This window comes from Natator depressus, chromosome 7 (genome assembly GCF_965152275.1).
Source record: "Natator depressus isolate rNatDep1 chromosome 7, rNatDep2.hap1, whole genome shotgun sequence".
NCBI lineage: Eukaryota > Metazoa > Chordata > Testudines > Cheloniidae > Natator > Natator depressus.
This window is the reverse complement of record NC_134240.1, coordinates 107067665-107092105: the sequence shown is the minus strand read 5'-3', so window position 1 is coordinate 107092105 and position 24441 is coordinate 107067665. Positions and strand designations below refer to the sequence as shown.

Sequence of the window (24441 nt, the reverse complement as noted above, 5' to 3'; positions counted from 1 at the left end):
TTAGTTGCTTTGAAATTTGAATACTGATTATAGTAACAAGGGAACTTAAAATCTTCTTGGTGGATTAACCAGCTACTGAAGTCTGTCATTTTAATATGTTCCTGTTGCTGCAAATGAAAGAAATCCCTGTTCACTCTCACCCATCATGATTTCTATATAATAAGGTTATTTTTAAATATATGCTTTTCATCCAAAGTCTTCACATCTCAAATACAGAAGGAAAATTCCACAAGTAACCATAATAGTTCGGTTATAAAAGAATTGCATTTAGTTAATACTGTCACTTGCCGAGATATAGACTGTGAGGACATGTACCTGCTTGTATTCTGTGCTTCTATAGAGAGCTTGCTCAGACACACCCAAGAAAATGGAAATGGTTGTATTTCTGTTTTACCATGGTAGTTGGCTTGTCTCTTCCCCCTTCTTCCCCCCCCAGCCCAGAAATTAAAAAGGGCTGTAGTTAGCAATGAAACAAGCAGAAGTCAACATCCCTTCTTTACAACGTCAGCACTCCTTTGTCAAGGTAAACTCCCACTGACTTCAGTGCTTTTGGAAATAGCTTTTTCTTAATCTGAAGTATTTGCATTGTGCTAATAGTTTGCTAGGTACATTACAGAATTAAGAAAGGGTCCAACTGGAAATAGTTTAGTCTAAATAGTGTACAGATGAGGGAAAATGGGAGGCAACAAAGAATGCAGACAAGTAGTGAGGTTAAATATGCATATTACTTCCACAATTTTTTTTTTTTTTTTTACTACACTATTTGAGTTTCTGCAATTGTGGTTTCATTAGCTAACCCACCTCACTCAGGAGGAGGAGGGGCGGCTAAGTTTGTAGTCTTTTTGGAGGAAATGCCTTTTTCAGTAGAAGGTCAAGAAGGAGAAGGTCAAAAGTGTAGCTAACCAGGTCAAGGATGTTTTAAAAAATACCTTCATAAGAATGACATAAGAATGCTTGCCAGTTTTAAGCTCTATGAAAAGTAAAATTTTTTTTTAAACAAAACCTAGGACTAAAAACATTTGTCCCCTTTAAAAAAAAAAAAAAAAAAAAGCACATGATGGAAAGCTTTTAAAGCCAGTATTTTGCCTATAGTGCCTGGAACCCAAGCATTGCATTATTGTGTGACTGCATGACTACTGCAAATTGAAATTAACTAGAGACAAGTGACTGACTGATCTTCTTTTGTTACCAAGATAAGAAATGCAAAACTAAATAGCATAAGGAATGAAAAGTAAATTTAAAAATAACTGGAAAGAATCCTACCTAGTCTCTGCACTTATTATCAGAACTTGAACATTTTTGATTTTAAACATAAGCAATTTTTCTGTTGTAGTTTGATACAAGCGACTGCAAAATATCACTCCTGCATGATGGGAATTATAGGTATTCATATACTTTTGGATACTTTGCTAGGATCGAACAATATTCAAAAACAAAATGTCAGTTATACTTGTGAAGCATTCTCGTACATCTGCTTTAAGGTGGTCTTTATTTACATGATCACATACTGTACTGTTTTTTCCTAGAACTCTAGTTTTGGGCTGGTGTATGTATTATTTTTCAAAGCTCTGATACTTTTGAGCCTCCCCGTTTTAAGAGGTTTCAGAGTAGCAGCCGTGTTAGTCTGTCTTTAAAAGTGATTGCTATTTTTATTACAGTACCCCCAAAATGTTTTCAACATCGGCACAACTTGAATTTATTTATATTCCATTTCCATCTTTAAAACAAAAACTCTACTTTGGGCAGAGAGAGAGCTTGCAAAATGAATCTTGTAGAAAGTAAAGAACCCATGCAAGAGGTTAATAGTTCACAACCTCAGCTGTATGTATTGCTGCTGGTGATAACTAAAGTGTTAGATTAGGTTTATAATTTAAATAATTTTTAATGGTCTCCAGGCAAGCAGGGGCAAAAGAGCAACATGTATATAGGTTAGAAAACCTGCACTTAAGATCCAGTTTAAAAGTGGCATATTACATTTGCTGCAGGCACTCATTTTACTCTTTCATAGGAAACAAAAAGGGCAATACTTCTAATTCATCCTCATTCAGCTGTAGTTCTCCAGTCATGCATAACATCTTTAAAGAAGGAGCTGAAGCAGACTGAAACCGAAAAATAGACTGTTCCTTTTTGTGGGCTTTCAAGGGAAATAGCAGGTTCCAATGACCTTAATAGTCAATTCGATCTTGTTGTTTTATCTAAGCAAACAAATTTTTTAACAAACAGCTTATTGATTAAATTTTTGGAAAACAAATGATTATTTACAGTAATTGCCATTTCTTTAATAAAAATACAACTCTGTAAAGAAGAAATTACCAATAACTTATAGCAAATATTAATGAGAAATAAATAGAGTTTAACTCAACTGAGGTCATATTTACTGTTAACATTCCAGTTATTATAGACTCCATAGAATCATAGAAATGTAGGACTGACTTCAAGAAGTCACCTAGTCCTGCCCATTGTACTGTGGCAGGACCAAGTAAACTTGGACATACACCTATCAGAGATGGTCTGATCTGGCTTTAAAAATCTCCAGTGATGGGGATTTCACAGTCTCTTCCTTGGAAGCCTTTTCAGAGCTTAATTATCCTTATAGTTAAATCTTTCCCCCTCATATCTAACCTAAATCTCCCTTGCTACAGATTGAGCTCATTTCTTCTTGTCTTACCTTCAGTAGAGGTGGAGAACAATAGATCGCAGTCCTCTTTTTATAACAGCCCTTAACATCTTTGAAGACTCTTTTCTGGTCCCCTACCCTCAGGCATTTTCTCTCAAGACTAAACATGCCTAGTTTTTTAACCTTTCCTCATAAGTCAGGTTTCCTGAACCTTTTATCATTTTTTGTTGTTCTCCTCTGGACTTTCTCCAATTTATCCCCATGTTTCCTAAAGTATGGACCAAGAACTGGACACCATACTTCAGCTCAGGCTTCGCCCAAGCTAAATAGAGTGGGACAATTACCTCCTGTGTCTTACATACAGCATTCCTGTTAAAACACTCTAGAATATTAACTTTTTTAGCTGCTGCATCACATTGTTGATTCATATTCAATATGTGACCCACTATAAACACCCCTTCCCCAATCCTTTTCAGCAGCACTACTGCCTAGCCAGTTTCCCCCCGTTGGCAGGTGTGAATTTGATCTTTTCTTTTCTAAGTGAAGTACTTTGCGCTTGTCTTTATTGAATTTCATCTTGTTGAATTCAGACCATTTCTTCCATTTGTCAAGGTCATTTTTAATTCTGATCCTGTACTCCAAAGTGCTTGCAATCCCTCCCAACTTGCTGTTATCCGCAGATTTTATAAGTGTACTCTCTTCTCAATTATTTGAGTCATCAATGAAAATATTGAATAATACTGTACCGAGGACTGACCCCTGCAGGTTCTCAGTAGATAACTCCTTCCAGTTTGACAGCAAACCATTGAAAACTACTCTGAGTATGATCCTTCAATCAGTTGTTCACCAACCTTATAGTAATTTTATCTAGACCTCATTTCCCTAGTTTGCATATGAGACTGTCAAGTGGGACTGTGTCAAAAGCCTTACTAAAATAAGATAGATCACATCTACTGCTTCCCACCATCCAGTAGGCCAGTGACACAGTCAGAGAAAGAAATTACATTGGTTTGGCATGATCTTTTCTTGACAAATCCATGGTGACTATTCCTTATAACTCTATTATCCTCTAGGTACTTACAAATTCATTGTTTAATTTGTTTCAGTATCTTTCCAGGTATTGAAGTTAGGTTGACTGGTCTATAATTCCCAGATCCTCTTTGTTCCCTTCTTTAAAGATAAGTACTATGTTTGCCCTTCTCCAATCTTCTGGAACCTCACCTGTCTCCCACGAGTTCTCAAAGAAACTAACAGTTTCGAGATGGTTTCAGCTAGTTCTTCTTTGAGCGATGGTCCCTATTGTATTCCACTGAGGGTTATGCACCATGTGTCCGAAGTGTTTCAAAGTAGTAAAGTCCATCAGTCTGCTTATGCAGCCTTGCTCTGCCTCAGGGTTTCGCCCAAGGCGATAGAGTGGGGCAGACCAACCATATCTTCAGTTCGTTCTCACTGCTGCATAGTCCAAGTTGGGGCTTCTGCTGTCCTTTTGTTCTTTGGTGACACATTTTCCAAACTTTCCAGAAAAACTATTTTTATTTTTGTTTATAGTCAGGATTCTTGCTGTTTTTATAGTAGTTTTCTTGTTTTTAGAAATATTGTAGGTTTAAAGTCTGGGGACGCAGCTTCAGCATTTTCCCGCCAAACAATCTGCTACCTTCTCCCCAGTACCCGAGTCTGGGTACTGGATTATGCTGAAGAGGCCGGGATTCAAAGTCTGCGCTTCCTGCTATCGCTTGTTTTCCCTCAGCGATGAGCAGCACCGCTGTCTGTAGTGTTTTTGGAGGAAGCCCGTACAATGTCCAGATGCAATATCTGCTCTCCTTCCCTGCTTGTACACTTGAAGGAAGAGTCTTCCATTTTAAGAAGCACCTCATTGAGGTCACCATGGGGCCGCAGTTGAATCCTGGCCAGGGAACTCTTTCAGTGTGCTGAAGCGGTATGCCTCTGGAAATGGTGCATTGTACAGCATATCCTTTTGTCGGCAGCCTACCTGCCAGGAACCCAGAACGTGCTTGCTGATGCTCTCAGCAGGGACTTTGCAACCGGCCATGAATGCAAGTTGCACAGCAGGGTAGTTGTGGACATTTTTGGTTGCTGGAGAACTCGGTTGAGGAACCTCAGCTACTGCCGGGCTCCACGATGTGCCCCTTGCAGACATATGTAGGGGGTATGTGGAGTTCGGTACACACTTTTTCCTTCTCATTTATGTAGTATGTGTTTTTGCAACAGATGCCTCGTTCTGCACAGTGGTCCTCCACTGCACCCTTGTACGCTCCTCCTAGCTAGGTACTGCTTGTTGATCACCCTCAGTGGAATACAATAGGGACCATCATTCGAAGAAGGGGAGGTTAATTTAACCCGTTCTTTCTCTCTCTTTTGGCTTGCACTCCTTCCTCCTTTAATATTACTTGTGTTGAGTAACTGGTTACTATTAACCTGTTTAGTGAAGACTGAAACAAAATAGGCATTAAACGTCTCCACTTTCTTATGAAAATGCGAAAACCTTATTAGGACTGAGGATCCTACTCTTTTAAGAACTATACAAAGACACTGTTCTTGCCCTGAAGAGTTGGCATTGAACAGTAGGAGACAGTTGTGTTCTAGTATGATTGTGTGAAACTGTGTCAAGTTTGGCATGTTGGAATTGAAAAAAGGTCTGTGTTTTTGGAGCAGAAGAGTGGAGTCTGTTTGGGTATGGGGTGACAAGGCATGTGAGTTATGGCTGATGTGGTGATTTTCCTACACTCTTTATGAATGCATTGGTAGGAAATTCAATTTGAGCAGCATTAGCTGTAGACTAACAGCTCTTTGGGTGGAAAGAGTACGGAAGATTAGTAGGTGTGGATGGAGAGAATACCATGCTCTGCAAATACTAATCAAACTGTGAGACAATTGCTTTAGCTCACATTACTAATTACTGAGGCTCTGGTAGCAGCTCTGTAGTTAGGGCTGTTTCAGCTTTTGTTCAAGTTAAGTCTGATGGAGAATCCACACCATTTTCCTTAATGACAGGTTTCAGAGTAACAGCCGTGTTAGTCTGTATTCGTAAAAAGAAAAGGAGTACTTGTGGCACCTTAGAGACTAACCAGTTTATTTGAGCATGAGCTTTCGTGAGCTACAGCTCACTTCATCGGATGCATAGCATATCGTGGAAACTGCAGAAGACGTTAATGTCTTCTGCAGTTTCCACGATATGCTATGCATCCGATGAAGTGAGCTGTAGCTCACGAAAGCTCATGCTCAAATAAACTGGTTAGTCTCTAAGGTGCCACAAGTACTCCTTTTCTTTTTTCTTTTTACCATTTTCCTTGGGAGTTTGTTCCAATGGTTAATCACCGTGACTGTTAAAAATGTGGGCCTCATTTCTAATTTTAAATTTGTCTGCCTTCAGTTTCCAGCTGTTGTCTCTTGTATACAAGTCCTAGTATTTATATTAACAAATTTTGCAGACTTATTTCATACAATGCTGCTTAACAGTTTTGTGCATTATACTTATTAGGCATTATCTTCAGTACTGATGTGGTACTGGCAGGCTGTTTTTAAAAGGTCTCATCCGATGAAGTGAGTGTAGGTCACGAAAGCTTATGCTCAAATAAATTTGTTAGTCTCTAAGGTGCCACAAGTACTCCTTTTCTTTTTACAAACTAATTAGTATTTCATCAGTTGATCTATTATAAATCTCAGGGAATGAGGGTGGATAGTCTCTCTGGAATGAGCAATAACTCTGCACTTCTGATTTTGTTAGAGAACTCTTTGCTAGAAGAAGGAAATATGTAGACTGGTTCTTGGTGTCTTGCAAGTACTTACAAAGTACGTTCACCCAATACAACAAAATATTTTGTAGAGTGCATGCATATAATGTTCTTGGAGTGAGAATTGTAATTAAGGTTAGTAGTGTTTCTCATGGTAAATTATATGGAAAATCATGGTGAGAGGGAGTGTATGATAGTCATCATTGTAGGATGTCAATGAAAATATCCTTTAGTTCACAGTGAAATTTTTCAAGCCATTGCATAATATAGAAAACACTTTTCTTGGTGCCTCCTAGTTGCCTTCGCTGCAGTTGAGGAATGTGAGTAGAACAGAGCTGCTCCTTGCTTGTCTTCGGTGCTGCTTTTCTGTTTCAGCCACTAAAAAAACAAAGGTTTCAGAGTAGCAGCTGTGTTAGTCTGTATTCGCAAAAAGAAAAGGAGTACTAGTGGCACCTTAGACTAACCAATTTATCTGAGCATAAGCTTTCGTGAGCTACAGCTCACTTCATCGGATGCATTCAGTGGAAAATACAGTGAGGAGATTTATATACACACAGAACATAAAAAATGGGTGTTATCATACACACGGTAAGGAGAGTGATCACTTAAGATGAGCTATTACCAGCGGGGCGGGGGGAGGGGAGAGGGGGGGTTGATCTCTGACCTAAAAGTCGTAATATTACAACAAAAAGACTTCAAAAACAGACTCCAACGAGAGACTGCTGAATTGGAATTAATTTGCAAACTGGATACAATTAACTTAGGCTTGAATAGAGACTGGGAGTGGATGGGTCATTACACAAAGTAAAACTATTTCCCCATGTTTATTTCCTCTCTTCTCCCCCCCCCCCCCCCTGTTCCTCAGACGTTCCTGTTAACTGCTGGAAATGGCCCACCTTGATTATCGCTACAAAAGGTTTTCTTTCCCTGCCCTCTTCCCGCTCTCCTGCTGGTAATAGTTCATCTTAAGTGATCACTCTCCTTACAGTGTGTATGATAACACCCATTTTTTCATGTTCTGTGTGTGTATAAATCTCCTCACTGTATTTTCCACTTGTCAAAGTTCCTTCCCCACTCTGAACTCTAGGGTACAGATGTGAGGACCTGCATGAAAACCTCCTAAGCTTACTTTTACCAGCTTAGGTTAAAACTTCCCCAAGGTACAAACTACTTTACCCTTTGCTCTTGGACTTCCACTGCTACCACCAAACATTTATCTGGGTTTATTGGGAAAACGTTGTTTGGAAAAGTCTTTCCCCCCAAAATCCTCCCAACCCTTGCACCCCACTTCGTGGGGAAGGTTTGGTAAAAATCCTCACCAATTTGCATAGGTGACCACAGACCCAAACCCTTGGATCTTAGAACAATGAAAAAAAGCATTCAGTTCTTGAAAAGAAACATTTTAATAGAAGAAACAGTAAAAAGAATCACCTCTGTAAAATCAGGATGGTAAATACCTTACAGGGTAACTAGATTCAAAACACAGAGAATCCCTCTAGGCAAAACCTTAAGTTACAAAAAGACACACAGACAGGAATATTCATTCTATTAAGCACAACTTAATTTATCAGCCATTTAACGAAATCAGAATCTAACGCCTATCTAGCTAGATTATTTACTAAGTTCTAAGACTCCATTCCTGTTCTGTCCCTGGCAAAAGCATCACACAGACAGACACAGACCCTTTGTTTTTCTCTCTCCTCCCAGCTTTTGAAAGTATCTTGTCTCCTCATTGGTCATTTTGGTCAGGTGCCAGCGAGGTTATTCTAGCTTCTTAACCCTTTACAGGTGAAAGGATTTTTCCTCTGGCCAGGAGGGATTTAAAGGTGATTACCCTTCCCTTTATATTTATGACACCACTGAATGCATCCGATGAAGTGAGCTGTAGCTCACAAAAGCTTATGCTCAAATAAATTGGTTAGTCTCTAAGGTGCCACAAGTACTCCTTTTGTTTTTACAAAAACAAAAGCATCTGCTTTGCACCGATCCTTTTAAACTCTCTATGTAAGCTTTGCCTTCCTCCACCCCTTCCCAAAGCTGAGAAACTGTAGATTGGTGACCCACAACAAATCACTAGCTAAACAAAGTTTTGTTCTATTAGCCTGTCAGGCATCCCAGGTTTTATTTCGGCAGTTCCCAAGGTTCTCATTTAAATCAGTTTTTGTCACAGCCACTAAGCGTGCAAAATGCCAAATGTCAAGATCTATATCCATATCTGTAAATAAAATATGAAAATTATGGAATCCATGACTATTGTGAAAACAATAACAAAACTGAGTCTGTAATCACACCCTCCCCTTTTCCCACACCAAATAAAAGAGTAATCTATAAATTGATTACATCAGGCCAGCTTCAGGAATTTTTAATTAGTTCTTCTGATGGCTTTATCATTTTAGATTACTTTGACTGCCTTGTTCAAAACCCTGGAGTTAATCATCTCTTTTGGATTACTTTTAAGACTTCTGCCAACTGTGTAGGGGAAATAACACTACCCACATTTCCGCTTTAAATTTTGAGTTTGGCTCATTTCATTCAAAAGTAAATCTTCAGAGGCTTTAAACAGGTAATATATATTTACAAAGATTGTACTTGTTAATACAAATCCACCAAAACTTTGTGGTGCAGAGAGGCAGCACAGGCCTTTAAGATAATTCTTGGACTACCTGTTCACTACAGTGAATGACCAACCCTTCATTAATGTTTGCTTCCAAAATTTAGTAACTCACAATTTGTTTCCTACCTCGTAATGAGTTAGTGAGGTTCCACTACAACACGAACATGTATAAAGGAGAACTCTGGCTCCTGGAAATTGTTGGTGGGTATCTGGTTGAAATGCACAAACTAGCTTGATCTCTGAATTGCTTTCGATGGGTAAGGTGAGTAGAAAGGAGGGAAGATTTAAAAAATCTTGTTACTACAGTATCTCTTTCTAGTTTAAAGTATTAGAGACCAGGTGTGCAAACTGATACTATAGCTGCTCAGAAAGTAGCTGAAAGTGAAAACAAAGTGGAACAGTTCTCACTGGTTACCAGCTGCATTTCTGATTCTGTTGCAAAGAAATTAACTTTCACATCTCTTTTAAAAGCTAATATTTCCAAGTCCTGTTTTCCACCACTATGATAGCTGATCTTACGCGGAAATAGGATCCAGGAGCTTCTTGTCAAAATGGGTGCCAACTTTTCATGTCTTTGCACTTAGTTTTCTCTTTCTTTGGATTTGAAAACAAAAACGGAAAAATTTCTAAAAGTACAGTTTGTGTGCATAAGCTTCTGCTTACAACAAACAAACAAACCTCAAAAACAAACACCTGCTTCCCCTGCAAAAAGCAAACAAACAAGAACCCACAACATAACCATGAATTTGTTACAGTGCAGAGTTTTTTAAGTAACTTTGGTCTAGTACTATTATACGCTAGAGGTGAAATGAGGTCAGGCTTGGGTCATTGTCTTAAAGGTCCCAGTTCAACAATCTGTCCCTAGTTAGTGAAATGCTTGTGTATTAAGGACTAGGGATAGCCGTCAAGTAAGACCTTCTGCTTAGTCAAGATTAAAATTCCCAGTGGGAATGGCTCAAGTTACTTGAGAGACCACCTTACCTTGCATTGTGACCTTCCCTTGACAGCTATTCCTCTGGAACTGTGGCACTGTCAGTCACCAAGAGTGAAACTTTTGTGTACAAGAGACAGAGCTTTCTCTGCTACTGGACTATGAATCTGGAATTCATTCATGGAAGATAACCACATGACCATGAATTTTAGCACCTTCAGAGAAAGATAGAAAAGGACACTTCTTCTTTACCCTAGACTTCCCCCCAGTTCCTACTGACAGGTGGAAAGAAATCTTGTATGTTTCATAATTTGGAATGGTGATGGACTGTAGGAATCCAGAGAGAAGTGTTATAACACAGGTAAACTGTGGTCTTGTAGTAGTAGTAATAATAAGAGCTACAGAGGCACCTGTAACAAGACTTACTGTATGTCACAGAAAATGGCATATCTAATGTCAAGGCTGAATCCCCACTCTGTCACCCCGAGTGCAGAAGGTGAGGGCCTGCAAGGATTCTAAAAATTAATACTTGCCACTCCAGGTTTGTATTAAACTCCCAAGGTTACAGCTTTTCTCTGACCTTGGCTTTATAAACGCTGCCATCACCCAAATGCAAAAAAACAACAACCGTGGACCCAGGAAGGAGCACTTGGGAATTCTTCCCTGTGGGGTACCCTCAAGCCCTCTCACCCCTCCCCCGGCGAAGTGCTGAGAAAGAAAACAAAGGAAATTAGCTGTTGCCACCAGCTAATCAAACAGCATATGCACAAACCTCTTAGGACACCAAAAATCCAATCCTGTTCTTAAAAAAGGTAAATTTTATTAAAAACAAAAAAGGAAGAAAATACATCTGGAACTTAGGCTTTTGCGATATTTTAAAATAACAATTCCAAAAATCAAACACCCAAAATAGCTTTCTTGGGGGTTCAGCTTAAAGGTTACAGCAAACAAAAGCATCTGGGGTTAGCACAGAGAAGTCCACAAGCCTTAAAAAATAAACAGAAATAAACCTAATCGCGTCTTCCTAAACATTCCTAATTTACTTACATATTTGGGTTGTTAAAAGTAGTTCTAGATATGATCTGATGGTTTTCATATCTGGTTCAAACTTTACACAGCATTCCTGCTTATAGCATTGCTGCTCCGTGTCTCCTCCTCCTCGAGAACAGACAAAGGGAAAGTTTCTTTCCCAATTTTAAAGTTCTGCCTTTCCATTGGCTCTTTTGGTCAGATGCCCACTTCCTTTCCTTTATCTGGGGGACTTTTAACCCTTTACAAGTAAAGCAAGCAGAGAACAGCTACCAAGAGGGATTTTATAGCTCACTGGCTGGCTGGGTGTCCATCAAAGGGAGCTCCCCCCCCCCCCCCCCCCGCACTTCATTTGTCACATCTAATGTTAAAATACAATAAACAATACTTTGTTCTTATAGCACTTTTATTTATGGATCTCAAAGCACTTCACAAAGGAGGTCAGTGTCCTTATTCCCATTTTACAGATGAGAAAATTGAGTCAAAGGAAGACAGTAACTTGTCCAAAGTTGCTGAGTTGTGAGTAGAACCAGGTTTCCTGAGTCTCAATCCAATGCACAGTCCATTAGACCATGCTGCTTAGTTTAATGTGAAACATTCCTTCTTCGATTACTTTAAACTTTGATTTTGTATCACCTCTAAATGATCGTAATATGGGAATTTTAATTTTTAGCTTTTTGAAAAATATTTTAGTTTTTGAGCTATTGCGTGTCAAAATTCTTCAAGATGATTAACCAATATATGCTCAGTGTGGTGTGGTGGTTTTTTAAAGACACTTCATATAGAATGCGTACGCTAGCAGTAGGTTGTTTGACTCTGCTTGTGCCTTCACATCACCTCTTGGAAGTTTTGAACAATGAGCTCTAACTTACTTCTGTAAAGTATAGGATATTGCTTGATGCTGTATATTTTTCTATGCTTGTGCTCTCTCTCACACACTCTCTCACACACACACAATTTTACTGGGTTACTTAATGTAATGGGAATAGCTAAAGCCAGGTTGGACCTGATTTTGAATTGTGGAATATTGCCTAGCCTGGCCTGTCAGACTTTCAGATTCCCTGTGCAAATTACTATTACTTCACAACTCCCCTGATGAGTTTGGTTCACTGTTTCCAGTACAGTATACCCACTGTTTTGTTAAATTTATGGTATTGGAAAACAAAATCCATTTGGCATTTTTAATGCAATTGCTGATAATTTAAAATTGAGCAAAGCTGAGTGGGAAAAGAATCATTTAGGTATCAGTTTGACATTAAGTTGTCACCTGCAAACACTAAACTTAAAGATTTGTAAACACTGTTTAGTTTCTTTTTTGCATTATTAAGATGTATTATGTATCATTATTATAATACGTTCTTTTCGTTCTTTTAAAGGCTGTTTTTCTAATTTGGGAGGATATTTAAAAGATTTGGTAGAATTGATTATGTCTTTGTGGTAGCTGCTAAAGGAAGTATATGAGAATCTCTCAGTGAATCTAGATATCTTGCTTTTGTTGTAAGCAAACTGACAAATAGCTCGAATTCTTGATGGCAGTGGAATGAAGAATCTTTTGCCTTTTAGTTCTTATCTTACTAATATCTAAGTGGCGTGCTCTCTTTTTTGAAGGCAGCTTTTAAGTCGTATTTAATAATGGAAAAATAATACAAAAATGAGATTCAAAGTAGAGTCTTTGTTACAAGCTCTGGTCTTAGTTTGCAAAAGGTTTAAAAGAAAATTGAAGCTAGTGATCACTGTTTTTAACTGGCAACGCAAAAGACTGTGTTGTCTTGATGATTAAACTGAAGTCATCTGAAGTGGGGAGGGAACAAAATTGGAATAAAAAGCTTACTATAGAAAACAAAAGTGCCAAATCTTATTTCCCCACAGTGTTCTGGATGAATAATTCTCTTTTCTGTGTGTCATGTTCCCTGGGATGATTTAGTACATAAAGTATTATTGTGATCCGTTGTTATTATCAGATACATTTGAAGCTGTAAGTGGAGACTTGAATAAAACATCTAACACACATTGCTTTATTCTACCATGAAGAGGATTTGTGGAGTTTTTCCTTGTCTGTAAAACTCTGGGAATAAGTGGTTTTCCTTAATCAAATAATTTCACCTCAGTGAGGTAGAAATGGTTTCAAAGGATGTTTTCTAAACTTCAAGAAGTGTTTGTAAGCATGCATCTTGAGCATCTCACTTGAGGTACAAACTTACCTTCATACTTATTTCTGTACTATGCTGGCTTGTGACAATGACACCTTTTGGAAGGAGCTGGCTTTACATCATTCTAGCACTAATCATGCAGTTCAGGGTGATATGCCTACCCCCCAAATGGTAATCTCATTATATTCTTTATGCACCATGTCCCTATTGGATGAGTTGGATTTTATTTCATAGTCTATATCAAAGTATGGCTGGGATGTGTGTTGCGAGGGAGGGTGATAATTTTTGCTGTTACATGATTGAGACTAAAGGGCGCCAGTAATTGCCATGGCATTCTCCTATTTTGGACACTTGGATGAGGCATGTTTCAATGATAAATATGCGAAAGTGAACAGGACTAGTTTTTACACTAAGCTTGTCTCATTAACTTGAGATTTACTGGGAATCCATGAGGCTTGGATAGAAGTCACAAAACTGAGTTTCATCCAGAACAGTAATTAGTAGTGCTGATTAAGGTGTCAAGGGTTAGTAATTTATGTCTTTAGAATACTTTAGGATTGATGATGAAAACAACTCTTTACACTGTGCATTAGAAATTCCTGAAGAGTAAAGTGTTTTGTTTTTTTTTAATGTAAGTGCTTCTATTGTTACATTTCAGATTTTCTTATAAGCCTCAATTTTTCTTGCAGCCACTGATCTTCTTCTGGCTTGGAATCCTGTCTGTCTGGGCCTGGTAGAGGGAGTGATTGGGAAAGTTCAGCTTCATACAGGTATGATTTGTTTAAACATGTTTTATATTGTAATGTGATTGCATAATAAAAAAGAAGCTTTGCAGTGTTCCGTGCACCAATCTGAAATGATCAATCCTCCATATCACTAGTGGGTAGAAAAGAGGATCTGGACTGTGGTGTTTTGTCCTCTTTTCCTGGTCTAGTTTCTTTCTGGGTGGGAAGAATAGTCCTGGTAGAGTTTTCTGTAAATTTTGATGGAGGCAAATTATAGTCCAAGAATTGGGGCTGTATGGAAACAGATTCTTGTCTAGGTTTCTAAGTTCACTGGCTGTACTGTTGTCCGGTTTGGGTAGCCATATTCAGCACTATGTCAACTAGAGTTGCTATGAGAAAGCTAAAAATGGTTGTCAGACCTGGAGACCTAGGTTCTTGGTGTAGCTCAGGGGTCTCAAACACATGGCCCGCGGGGTTATTTTCTGTGGCCCGCCAGCTCTCCGCGGTCTCTCTTCCTCCCCCAGCATTTACCTAGAGCGGCTCCAGCCCAGGGTGCACCGGGGGCAGGGCAGGCTTTCTCCCTGCCCCTGCACCGTTCTGGGAAGCGGCCAGGAACAGGGTCTGTGTGTTGTCCTGGCCGCTTCTCCAAGTATCTCCCCAAAGCTCCCATTGGCCTTCCATTTTCCATTCTCTGGGAAGCGGCTGCTCTATCTCTATGCTGATAGAGGTCTGGATAAAAGTGCATTGTTAAAACTGTGTGGGGGAAAGCTTGCATAGCTTCTGTTTACATTATTTCTTGTTCTCAATGCTATTTTTAATTTTTCATGAGTGCTTAACGCAGCATTTAAGAGTGATTTTTTGGCAACATGGTCTATGTAGGTAAAGTTTCACAATAAGTTACAGAACACTAGGATAGATTAAGTGGTAAAATGGATCAGACTCTTGCTAGCTGTCAAAATAAGAAATGGATACGCTGCAGTATTAGAGATGCTGAAATAGAGCACTGCCAGTGGTGTTATAGGGCAAGAGCACAGGAAATGCTGTTCCCTGCATTGTGATGATGGATGTACAGCTATGGAGAGTGGGTGAAGAAATCTCTAATCCCTATTTCAGATAAATATTCTAGACTTTTATTTTCCTTAAAATTAACTAAATCAATCTTCTTTTAAACTAGGGAAAAATTGATGTGGGGATCAAAATAGTTATCGCCTATTTGTTTGAATTATTTTGAATTGATATTTGGTTTATTAAGGGACAAAATGCTATTTTCATGCTATCATTTCAGGCTGGCTTATTTTTATTTGTGCTTAATGTTTGCATTTATATGTATCCAAGTGTAAGGGGACTGTTGCCCCCTTACTAACATTCAGTGGGGGTGTTTTAGTTGCTAGCTTCCAGTACTAAAAAGGGGGAAGGGTCGATGAGGAATCAGGACCCTGAGACTGACAGCCCCCAGGAACAATGGGGAGAGGCCAATGCTCCAGGTCAACCTGAATGACAGGGCGAGCAGGCTAATCAGGGAGTCAGGAGGCCGGGGAGGTCCCGTCCTCCGTGTGAACTGGATTTGCCTGGGTCAGACAGAGTGGGGCTGAGCTAAGGAGAAAGCAGGGGCCCAAGCTAAGCTGCGGAGCAGAGCTGTGCCAGGTCCAGAGGGACCAGAAAAGCCGCCCAGAGAGAGCAGACCCTGTTGTGGGAGCAGAGCTGCAGCCCCAAAGCCAGAGGCACAGCCCAGAGAGAACAAACTTGCCCTGGGAGCAGAGCTGCCGCAACCAGAGCCAGAGGGGCCAGAAAAGCAGCCCAGGAAGCAGGTCAGTGCTGGGAGCAGAGTCACAGAAGCAGCCTGCAGAGCAGACCTGTCCTGGGAGGAGAGCTGCAGCAACCAGAGCCAGAGGGGCCAAAGAAGCCGGCCAGGGAGCTGGAAGCAGAACAGCAGCAGCAGCAGCAGTAGTAGTGCAGAGACAGAGTGGTGGGGCTGGGGCTGGAGCAGTCCGGAGCTGGGTGCGGTGAGCAGCTGGGGAGACCAAGGGGGACCCTGGGCAGCGGGCCCAGCACAGGCAGACGCCTCAGCCAAGAGGCTCTGCAGGCCAGGCTTGGATCATAACCCCGACAGGGTGGGGGCGACACTGGGAAGAAGGGTCCTACCACTTAGAGCCTGAGAGCATGTGGTCACCACCAGAGCAAGTGTCCAACCCACAGCATCCCTGCAGCAAAGCCAGGGCCTGAGAAGAAGGCCTGGGACTTACAAGGAACAGACTGTGAACTGCCCTGACATTCCAGAGACGCTGTTTGTGATGTTTCCTGCCACAGAGGGGTTGATGTGTTTCCTTTTAACCTTTCCCATTTTTTCTTATTCTTTTTAAAATTAATTGTTGATTAAATAACTTGCATTTGCTTTAACTTGTATGTAATGGTCAGTGGGTCAGAGAAGTGCCCAGTGTAGAGAGAGTACCCTGGAGTGGGGACACCCTAGCCCCTGTCCTAGGTGACCACAGCAGGGTTGGGGGTCGAGCCCCACAGGAATCCTGGGCCCAGCCTTGTTGGGGTTACGAGGACTCTGCCAGACAGGAGAGTGGAAGGGGAGTCCTCAAGGGCAGGGATGCCACTGGGTATAGGAAGTGGGAGCGAGGTCTCAGATCCTTTCGCTAGCCCACTTCACCGGGGTAGTGCAGAAGCCAGGAAAGTTCCCCACAATAGCGGGACTGTTCCCCCGCTTACACAAGGAAGTTAGATATATTCTAAAATATTGGCTGACAATATGGGAGGGGGATGTCTTTGACAGTAGAACCTCTTACACAACTCAAAGATCTCTGACGTGGAGTTTCTGGCCCCCCTTAAGGGTCTTACATTGTTGCTAAGGCTTAGCAATGGCGCTCTCTCTGGAACTAGTAAACACAGGCCAGAGCGGCTGCTAGACAGCATTAATGCTCCATCATCGAGGGGTTGAGTTTGCTGCCTCGGCTTCAAACATTATGTCCAAGGGTGGATCCTGAATAGCCCAGAATGGCATAACAGCATGTTGCATTGCTGCTGGACAGCTGAAACTCTACATTTAATTCCTTATTTATACAAAGAGGAAATGAGTTTGTGAGGTTCACCAATTATATGTATACATTTTGAGGTGAGAATACACTTATCCCAAAGCACAATATTTTTGTTGAGCTTTCTCTATCAAGGAGAACATATTGCTCTTTTGTCGAGAAATACAGATGACCAGATTTGGTATGTGACTAATAACAAAGTTAGAAGAAAGCACCAATTACCTCAAAAGAAAAATGTGGAAGTAGAATGGCAACAAATGCAAGAGTTTTTTAATCTCTCCAAAAGTGACATAGAATATGAAGATGGAAGTTGTAACTCACCTATGAAAAAGAAGGTGAAGGTAACGTTAAACAAAGTTGTTAATGGGTTGAGAAGTTAGTGAGCCATTTTAAGAGGATTAGCCATTGCTTAAGAATTACTGCAATGATCAATTTAAAGAATTCCTTAGCGTGTTAATAAAACCCATGGTGGGTTTTAAATAAAACTTTGCTTTTATTGTAAATTTGAAACAGATATAACTTGTACTAGCTTGTATCTATCTTATACTAGCTAACTTGTGGAATTGTATTCTTAAGCTCAAGGATAATTAGCTTATGTGTTAAAAGAAAAGGAGTACTTGTGGCACCTTAGAGACTAACAAATTTATTTGCGTATAAGCTTTCGTGAGTTACAGCTCACTTCATCGGATGCAACAGCTGTAGCTCACGAAAGCTTATGCTCAAATAAATTTGTTAGTCTCTAAGGTGCCACAAGTACTCAACAAATTTATTTGAGCATAAGCTTTCGTGAGCTACAGCTGTTGCATCCGATGAAGTGAGCTGTAACTCACGAAAGCTTATACGCAAATAAATTTGTTAGTCTCTAAGGTGCCACAAGTACTCCTTTTCTTTTTGCGAATACAGACTAACGCGGCTGCTACTCTGAAACCTAGCTTATGGGTTGATACCCATATGTAACTGAAATTTGAGTGTTACTTGCCATAGAATAGTAGTGCTTTATAAAGGATTTGAAATGTCATCATTTTGATTGCCATTGATGTTTGGTAATTGTTCTGTTGGTGCTAGTGTGGGTGTGCAACTCAGTAGCTGTAAATTTCTAGCCCCAATCACAAGTCAAAGCTATAAATGATGGAACTGTTCCAGAAATGTCTGTTCGTTTTGTTTTTTCAGTTGGGACACTTCCACTAAATTCTGTAATGGTGAGAATAAACATTCTTCTCAAAATCTGTCCTTTAGTACCAGCTGTAACTAATAGGTATTTCAAGCTCTGTTTCATTATCTTTGGTTTAATATTTAACTAATTAGCAATGTTTAAAAAAAAAAAAGTTAGGAGAACTTCGATAAAGGCTTTCATTGTTTAGAAAAAATGAGCGTCTCTGTGACACCCAGTCTTCATTTCTAGGATTTGACATGCATTTAAAATAGCAGCATACACTTGTTTGTTGTATTTAATAGTAACATCACTAATAGCTTAAACATCCCTAAGTAGTAGTATTTTTCCAAAGGGGATCCCTTGTAATTTTGCAACCCTTTCATAGGCTGATTCTTATGCAGATTGAGCTAGATGGGATATTCTGGTGTTAGTTTCTGTGCTGGTCTATACAGACAGCAATCGAGCCCTTCATTATACATACATTTTGAAGCTGCAGGCTATTAAATGTGCTCTAAAGTCATTTTTGCTGTTACTTAAGTGCTGTTTTGTGAAATTGGTGAGGGGCAACGTCATCAGAGTTCTCTCTAAACAAGCAGAATGATGCTCTCGCTCTCAGTTGCTCTGTTGAAGTGAAATCCCTGTAGGACTGATGTTTGGCTTTGTTGGATGCAGTCTGTGTGTGGCCCCTAACCTTGTCAAACAATGTGCGTTCTTTGCTGGTAACTTAAGTCAGAAGCCATAAAACCAGCAGGAGAAATTTCTGAAGGAGTCTGTGATGGACCTTCCATTCAGAACATTCTTTTCTTAGAGCTCTGCCACAAACTACGAACAGGTATGGATGGTCTCCATCAGATATGCTCCTGCTGGACTGGAGCAGAGACCTACTATAAGCTTTTCAATCAATCATCTTTTACTAGTGATCATTAAGCGAAGACAGAGGTTGGATTATTCTGATGGTGCCAGCTTGTACCAGGTGGTAATGGTTGAGATCTCCCCCTGAATACCTTACAGGAACTTGCATATTATCTATCCGTGTCTGTAGACCTTTTAACCTAGGAATAGTCTAAATCCGGGACTGGCAACCTTTGGCACATGGCCCATCAGGGAAATCCACTGGCCGGCCGGGACAGTTTGTTTACCTGCAGCATCCGCAGGTTTGGCCGATCGCAGCTCCCATTGGCTGCGGTTCGCTGTTCCAGGCCAATGGGGGCTGGAGGAAGTGGCGGCCAGCACATCCCTCGGCCCACGCCGCTTCTCGCAGTCCCCATTGGCCTGGAATGGCGAACCGTGGCCAGTGGGAGCTGCGATTGGCTGAACCTGCAGACGCTGCAGGTAAACAAACCGTCCCGGCCTGCCAGTGGATTTCCCTGACAGGCCATATGCCAAAGTTTGCCAATCCATGGTCTAAATCCAGAGTAATTTTGCCTCCTTATTTTGATTATGGGACATGACTACTTCTGACTTTACTTGTTCTGCAAGAGTGCAGAGCATCTTTCTGCAATCCAGGAAATGACAATAAAATAATGCGTCTGGAGATGAAGATGCCTTTTCCCTATGGGCAGAAGATAACTACAACCGTTGGAGCTATGCACTCTGTCCTTTCATCCGTTCTGGGCTATTTTATGATACCTGAAGACTCTCACCCTTTCCATATTGCCTATGAAAGTATACATTTCTGCAGTCTCATTCCACCTTCCAGTTGACAACTGTAAAATCTTCTTCAGCAATTTCACGATCATGAGTGTCCTTAAAAGACAGAATAATCTCTCTCTAGTCAAAGAACCTGTTCCAGTGTGGTATTTTAACCCAGTGCTGAGAAGGTTAGTGGATACACCTTTTGAACCTTTGGAAGAGTGCTTTTTATTCCATCAGGAACAAAGTTGTTCTGTATCCTCATCTAATTTTTTTTCCCCCTTGAATGTCTTTTTTCTACTCAAAATAGGCTATTAATCTTTTGACTTCTTTCCAAAACCTCATTCTTGTGATTGGGAAACAAAGCTTCAACCCTAGACCTTGCGCTTTAAGCATGTGTTTGAGCAGAACTAAGTCATTTATAAAATAACCTAAGCTTTTTGTAAGCTTTGGCAATCAGCGTAAGCAGATTGGTGCTTGCGTTGGAAGCCTGTCAAAATGGATTAGGGTAAACTGACAGCTAGGATAATCTGAAAGTTTTAAGATGAAGACGGCATTGATGACCTGCTCTGTAACATTTCTGTCAGAGAAACCTGAGGGCTGCTACTTTTTTATGCCTTTTATGCAGCCCTGCTCTGCATATGGCATCTAAATCTGTTGTTGGGTTTGGGAGGGCAGTTCTGTAATCTTTGTTTAATTGGGACTCCTCAATCCACTTCCCTGGAAGTTGTGCTACTAGCCAGAATCCACAAGTGGAATATGCAGAATCCAATTCTGAGAGATTATTTACCAGTAAATGCTGTTGCCCAGCATGTTAACCTGCCTGCCTTCTCCTCTTCCTAAGAGTTCTGATCTCTTAATGATGGGGTTTAGTGGAAGTCCCCTGCTTGCAGGAAGAGCAGCCCGTTGGAGCTAGCTGGTGGGGGTGTCGGGGTTCCTTCCCCACTCTGAACTCTAGGGTACAGATGTGGGGACCTGCATGAAAGACCCCCTAAGCTTATTCTTACCAGCTTAGGTTAAAAACTTCCCCAAGGTACAAACTTTGCCTTGTCCTTGAACAGTATGCTGCCACCACCAAGCGTTTTAAACAAAGAACAGGGAAAGAGACCACTTGGAGACATCTTCCTCCAAAATATCCCCCCAAGCCCTACACACCCCCTTTCCTGAGGAGGCTTGAGAATAATATCATAACCAATTTGTTACAAAATCATCACAGACCCAAACCCCTAGATCTTGGAACAATGGAAACATCAGTCAGGTTCTTAAAAGAAGGATTTTATTAAAAAAAAAAGAGAGAGAGGTAAAAATCATCCCTGTAAAATTAGGATGGAAAATACTTTACAGGGTATTCGGATTCAAAACACCGAGGATCCCCCTCTGCGCAAAACCTTAAAGTTACAGAAAACAGGAACAAACCTCCCTCTTAACACAGGGAAAATTCACATTAAACAAAAGAGAAACTAATCCGCCTTGCCTGGCTTACCTATATTGGTTGCAATATTGGAGACTTGGATTAGGATGGGTTGGAGAAGATGGATTTCTGTCTGGCCTCTGTCCCAAGAGAGAACAACCCTGTAAACAAAGAGCACAAACAAACCCCACCCCACCAAAGATTTGAAAGTATCTTGTCCCCTTATTGGTCCTTTGGGTCAGGTGCCGGCCAGGTTAGCTGAGCTTCTTAACCCTTTACAGGTAACAGGATGTTGCCTCTGGCCAGGAGGAATTTTATAGCACTGTATACAGAAAGATGGTTACCCTTCCCTTTATATTTATGATAGGCTTGGAACCAGGGTGGACCGGCAGCCCACCATCAGCTCCCCGCTCCCCTAAGCTCCCTGTGCGACAGCTGCCCAGCAGGCTATCAATTGCTGGCAGTTCAGCTGTCCCTCTCCCCACTGCCGTGTGCTACTCGTGCCCTCTGCCTTGGAGCTGCTCCCAGGAGCCTCCTGCGTGCTGTGTAAGAGTGGGGGGAGAGGGGTGCTAATGTCAGGGTGTCCCCCTCCACCCCGCTCTTTTACCTTATCTCCATAGAGTGGGGGTGGGGGCATGACAGGGCTCAGGACAGAGGGAGCTTGCCGGCAGCAGCGGCTGTCTCACTTGCTGATCTACTTAAAAAGGCAATGTACTTAGTGGAGTCAGTGTACTTAAAGGGGCAATGCACATCTCTCTCACACATACACGCTGTGTCTCTCTCTGCCATGCTGTCTCCCCTCCCTCCGTTTGTGCTGCCTTAGAGTGTGAGGTGACATTAACAACGATGTGTTAACCCTTGAGGGCTCAGCTGAGTATTATTCATCATTTAGCAGTAAGGCATTCCCTGGGAAATATTCTACCCTCTGATTCCACCGCCTCAACTTAGCTTCACAATCATTGCTGTGTACAGTATTAAATTGTTTAAAACTTATACTGTGTGTGTGTGTGTGTGTGTGTGTGTGTGTATATATATATACACACACACAATATAGTCTTTTGTCTGGCAAAAGAAATTTCCCTGGAACCTAATCCCCCTATTGACATTAATTCTTATGGGGAAATTGGGTTCGCTTAACATCGTTTCGCTTAAAGTAGCATTTTTCAGAAACATAACTAAAACATTAAGTTAATTTATTTTCAGAGGTGTTGAGCACCTGCAGTTTCTTTTGGAATGAAAGATTTGGGTGCTTGGAGGGGAGTGAAGGAAATGAACTTTTGGCATGCACTGAGAAGGAATGAAATGACTTCATCTGGAAATGATTCATATAACCAATCTCAGCATTGTGTATCTGAATCAAATCAATATGGACAATCTATTCTAATTTGATCACCACTTTTACAAAACGATGATAAATTTTGTACAAAGTACACCTTGTGAGGTATCATTTGAAAAGTTATAATCTGCTGAATATAATTATCCTGTTAAAATATGTGTCGTGACACTTCATGCAAAATTATAAGCTTCTACTGCATGATTGTTACTGAAATATGTTGTAATTCTGGGTAACACCCACAAACCAGTTTTTCAGAGACAAAGGCACACTAGCATCCCAGACAGGTGTTAAAGGGCCATCACCTACTTAAGCAGACATCTCCCAGCAAGGGGGAGATGTAAACAGGAAATTTACATGACATCTCAGGAATGTTTCAAACCTCGCATCCACAAGAGACAGCTTGTTCCCTACATCCCAGTAGGGAGTAATCCTTGAAGGGAGAGGGATATAAATATGAGAGACGGTGACCTCCAACTCAACTCTTGTCCTCCCATGTCTCTGTTCATGACCTCAACTACTCATTACTCTTTTTGGTAACCAATCCTGATTTTTATGGATCACCACTTATAATCACTTAAAATCTATTTTTCTATAGTTAATAAACTTATTTTAGTTTTATCGTAACCTCTCTGTTTGGATTAAAGTGTGTTGGAAACTCCATTTAGGATAACAAAGCTGCTGCATATGTCATTTCCTTTAATTAAATGCTGGAGTTTCTGTGAGCTTGCATTGTTCAGTAGTGTGCTGGTCAGTACAAGTTGCACATTTCTTGGGGAACAAGGTTGAGACTAAGAATTTTTGGGTGTTGCCCTGTATGTAATTCATGAGTGACTGGTCAGAGTGCTCATGTATTTAGCTGGGAGTGAATTTGCATGCTGAAGGCTGTATGAGCAGGCCAGGTGTGGCTGTTCTGACAGCAAAGCAGTGTAAAAGGCGCCCTAGGGTGCCACTGAGTTAAGGGGACACTGCTGTTCAACAGTCCGGACTGTACCCTGGGGAACGTCTGTCTCACTATTTGTTCAAGAGGTTTATTTTCCTGTTTTGCTGAAATCCTTTCACACATTAAAACTCTTGGTAACATGGTCTTTGTCTCTTTGCGGTTTTTGAGCCCTATTTCTGTCATGTTTCTTGGTAGTCTATTTCTTTGTCCTTTTAGTAAAAGAGAAACTAAAACACTGAGTGTCACTGAGCAGGAAGTGGGGAGAAGAGGTTGTAGAAAGTCTCATTAAAAGCCGGGGAGGGTTTGTGACAAGTAACTCATATGCATATTCGAGGACATGAATATAAATTCTGATAACCTTGAAAATGTTGGCAGATAGCCATTTCACATTATATGTATGTTTTGTGATCTTGCATGTGTTGGTGCTTCATCCTTTAATAATAGAAAATTTCCTTTGCAGGGGAAGCTTCAGTGAGCATCCCCTGCTTTGCATATTACTCCTGCGGGAATTCTGCGCCAAAAAATTAAAATTGCATAATATTTTAAAATTCTGAATTTTATTTGTCAAAATTGTACTATATAATCATGCCAGTTTCAATTATTTTGGTAATTTATTTCAAAATACTTGTCAGCAAGTATGTCTGTAACAATACAGACACACCCAAAAATTCCCCCAGGAGTCGAGAGTTAAACCCCTATGACAACCCAGTTCCTGTTTCTCTGCCCCCCACCCCACAAAGCCCAGCTGGGTGGCCAGACACTCTCACCCCTCCGGCCCAGACACTCACACCCACTATCCCCCAAAGGCCAGCTGCAGGTCCCCCCCGACCCAGACAGTCACACCCCCTACCATCCCAGAGCCCTTCCTGCATGCCGCCGCCTCCTTCCTTCAGGGCGTGCTGGGAACTGCAACTGCTGGTAACCCTCCAGTTCCCTCTCCCTCCCCTTGGCCATGTCTTCTATTTGAGAGCTGGGCTATGCCAGATCCAGCGGCCCCTAGTGGCGGCCAACATGTCTGCAGCCCATTTCTGTGGGGTGGAGGAAATTCTGCTGACACAACACTAATTTCTGCAAAATTCTGCATTGTGCAGTGATGCAGAATTCCCCCCAGGA

General features: G+C 41.0%; 1 protein-coding gene across 2 annotated transcripts in view; it reads left to right on the top strand.

The window, feature by feature from the left end:
- Positions 1-24441, top strand: part of INPP5F (inositol polyphosphate-5-phosphatase F) — a 103978-nt gene that overhangs the window by 20679 nt on the left and 58858 nt on the right. For both annotated transcript variants that reach the window (XM_074959242.1, XM_074959243.1), the window contains exon 2: positions 13783-13863. In XM_074959242.1, coding sequence (XP_074815343.1) covers positions 13783-13863 — 81 coding nt within the window. The remainder of the gene's footprint in view (positions 1-13782; positions 13864-24441) is intronic.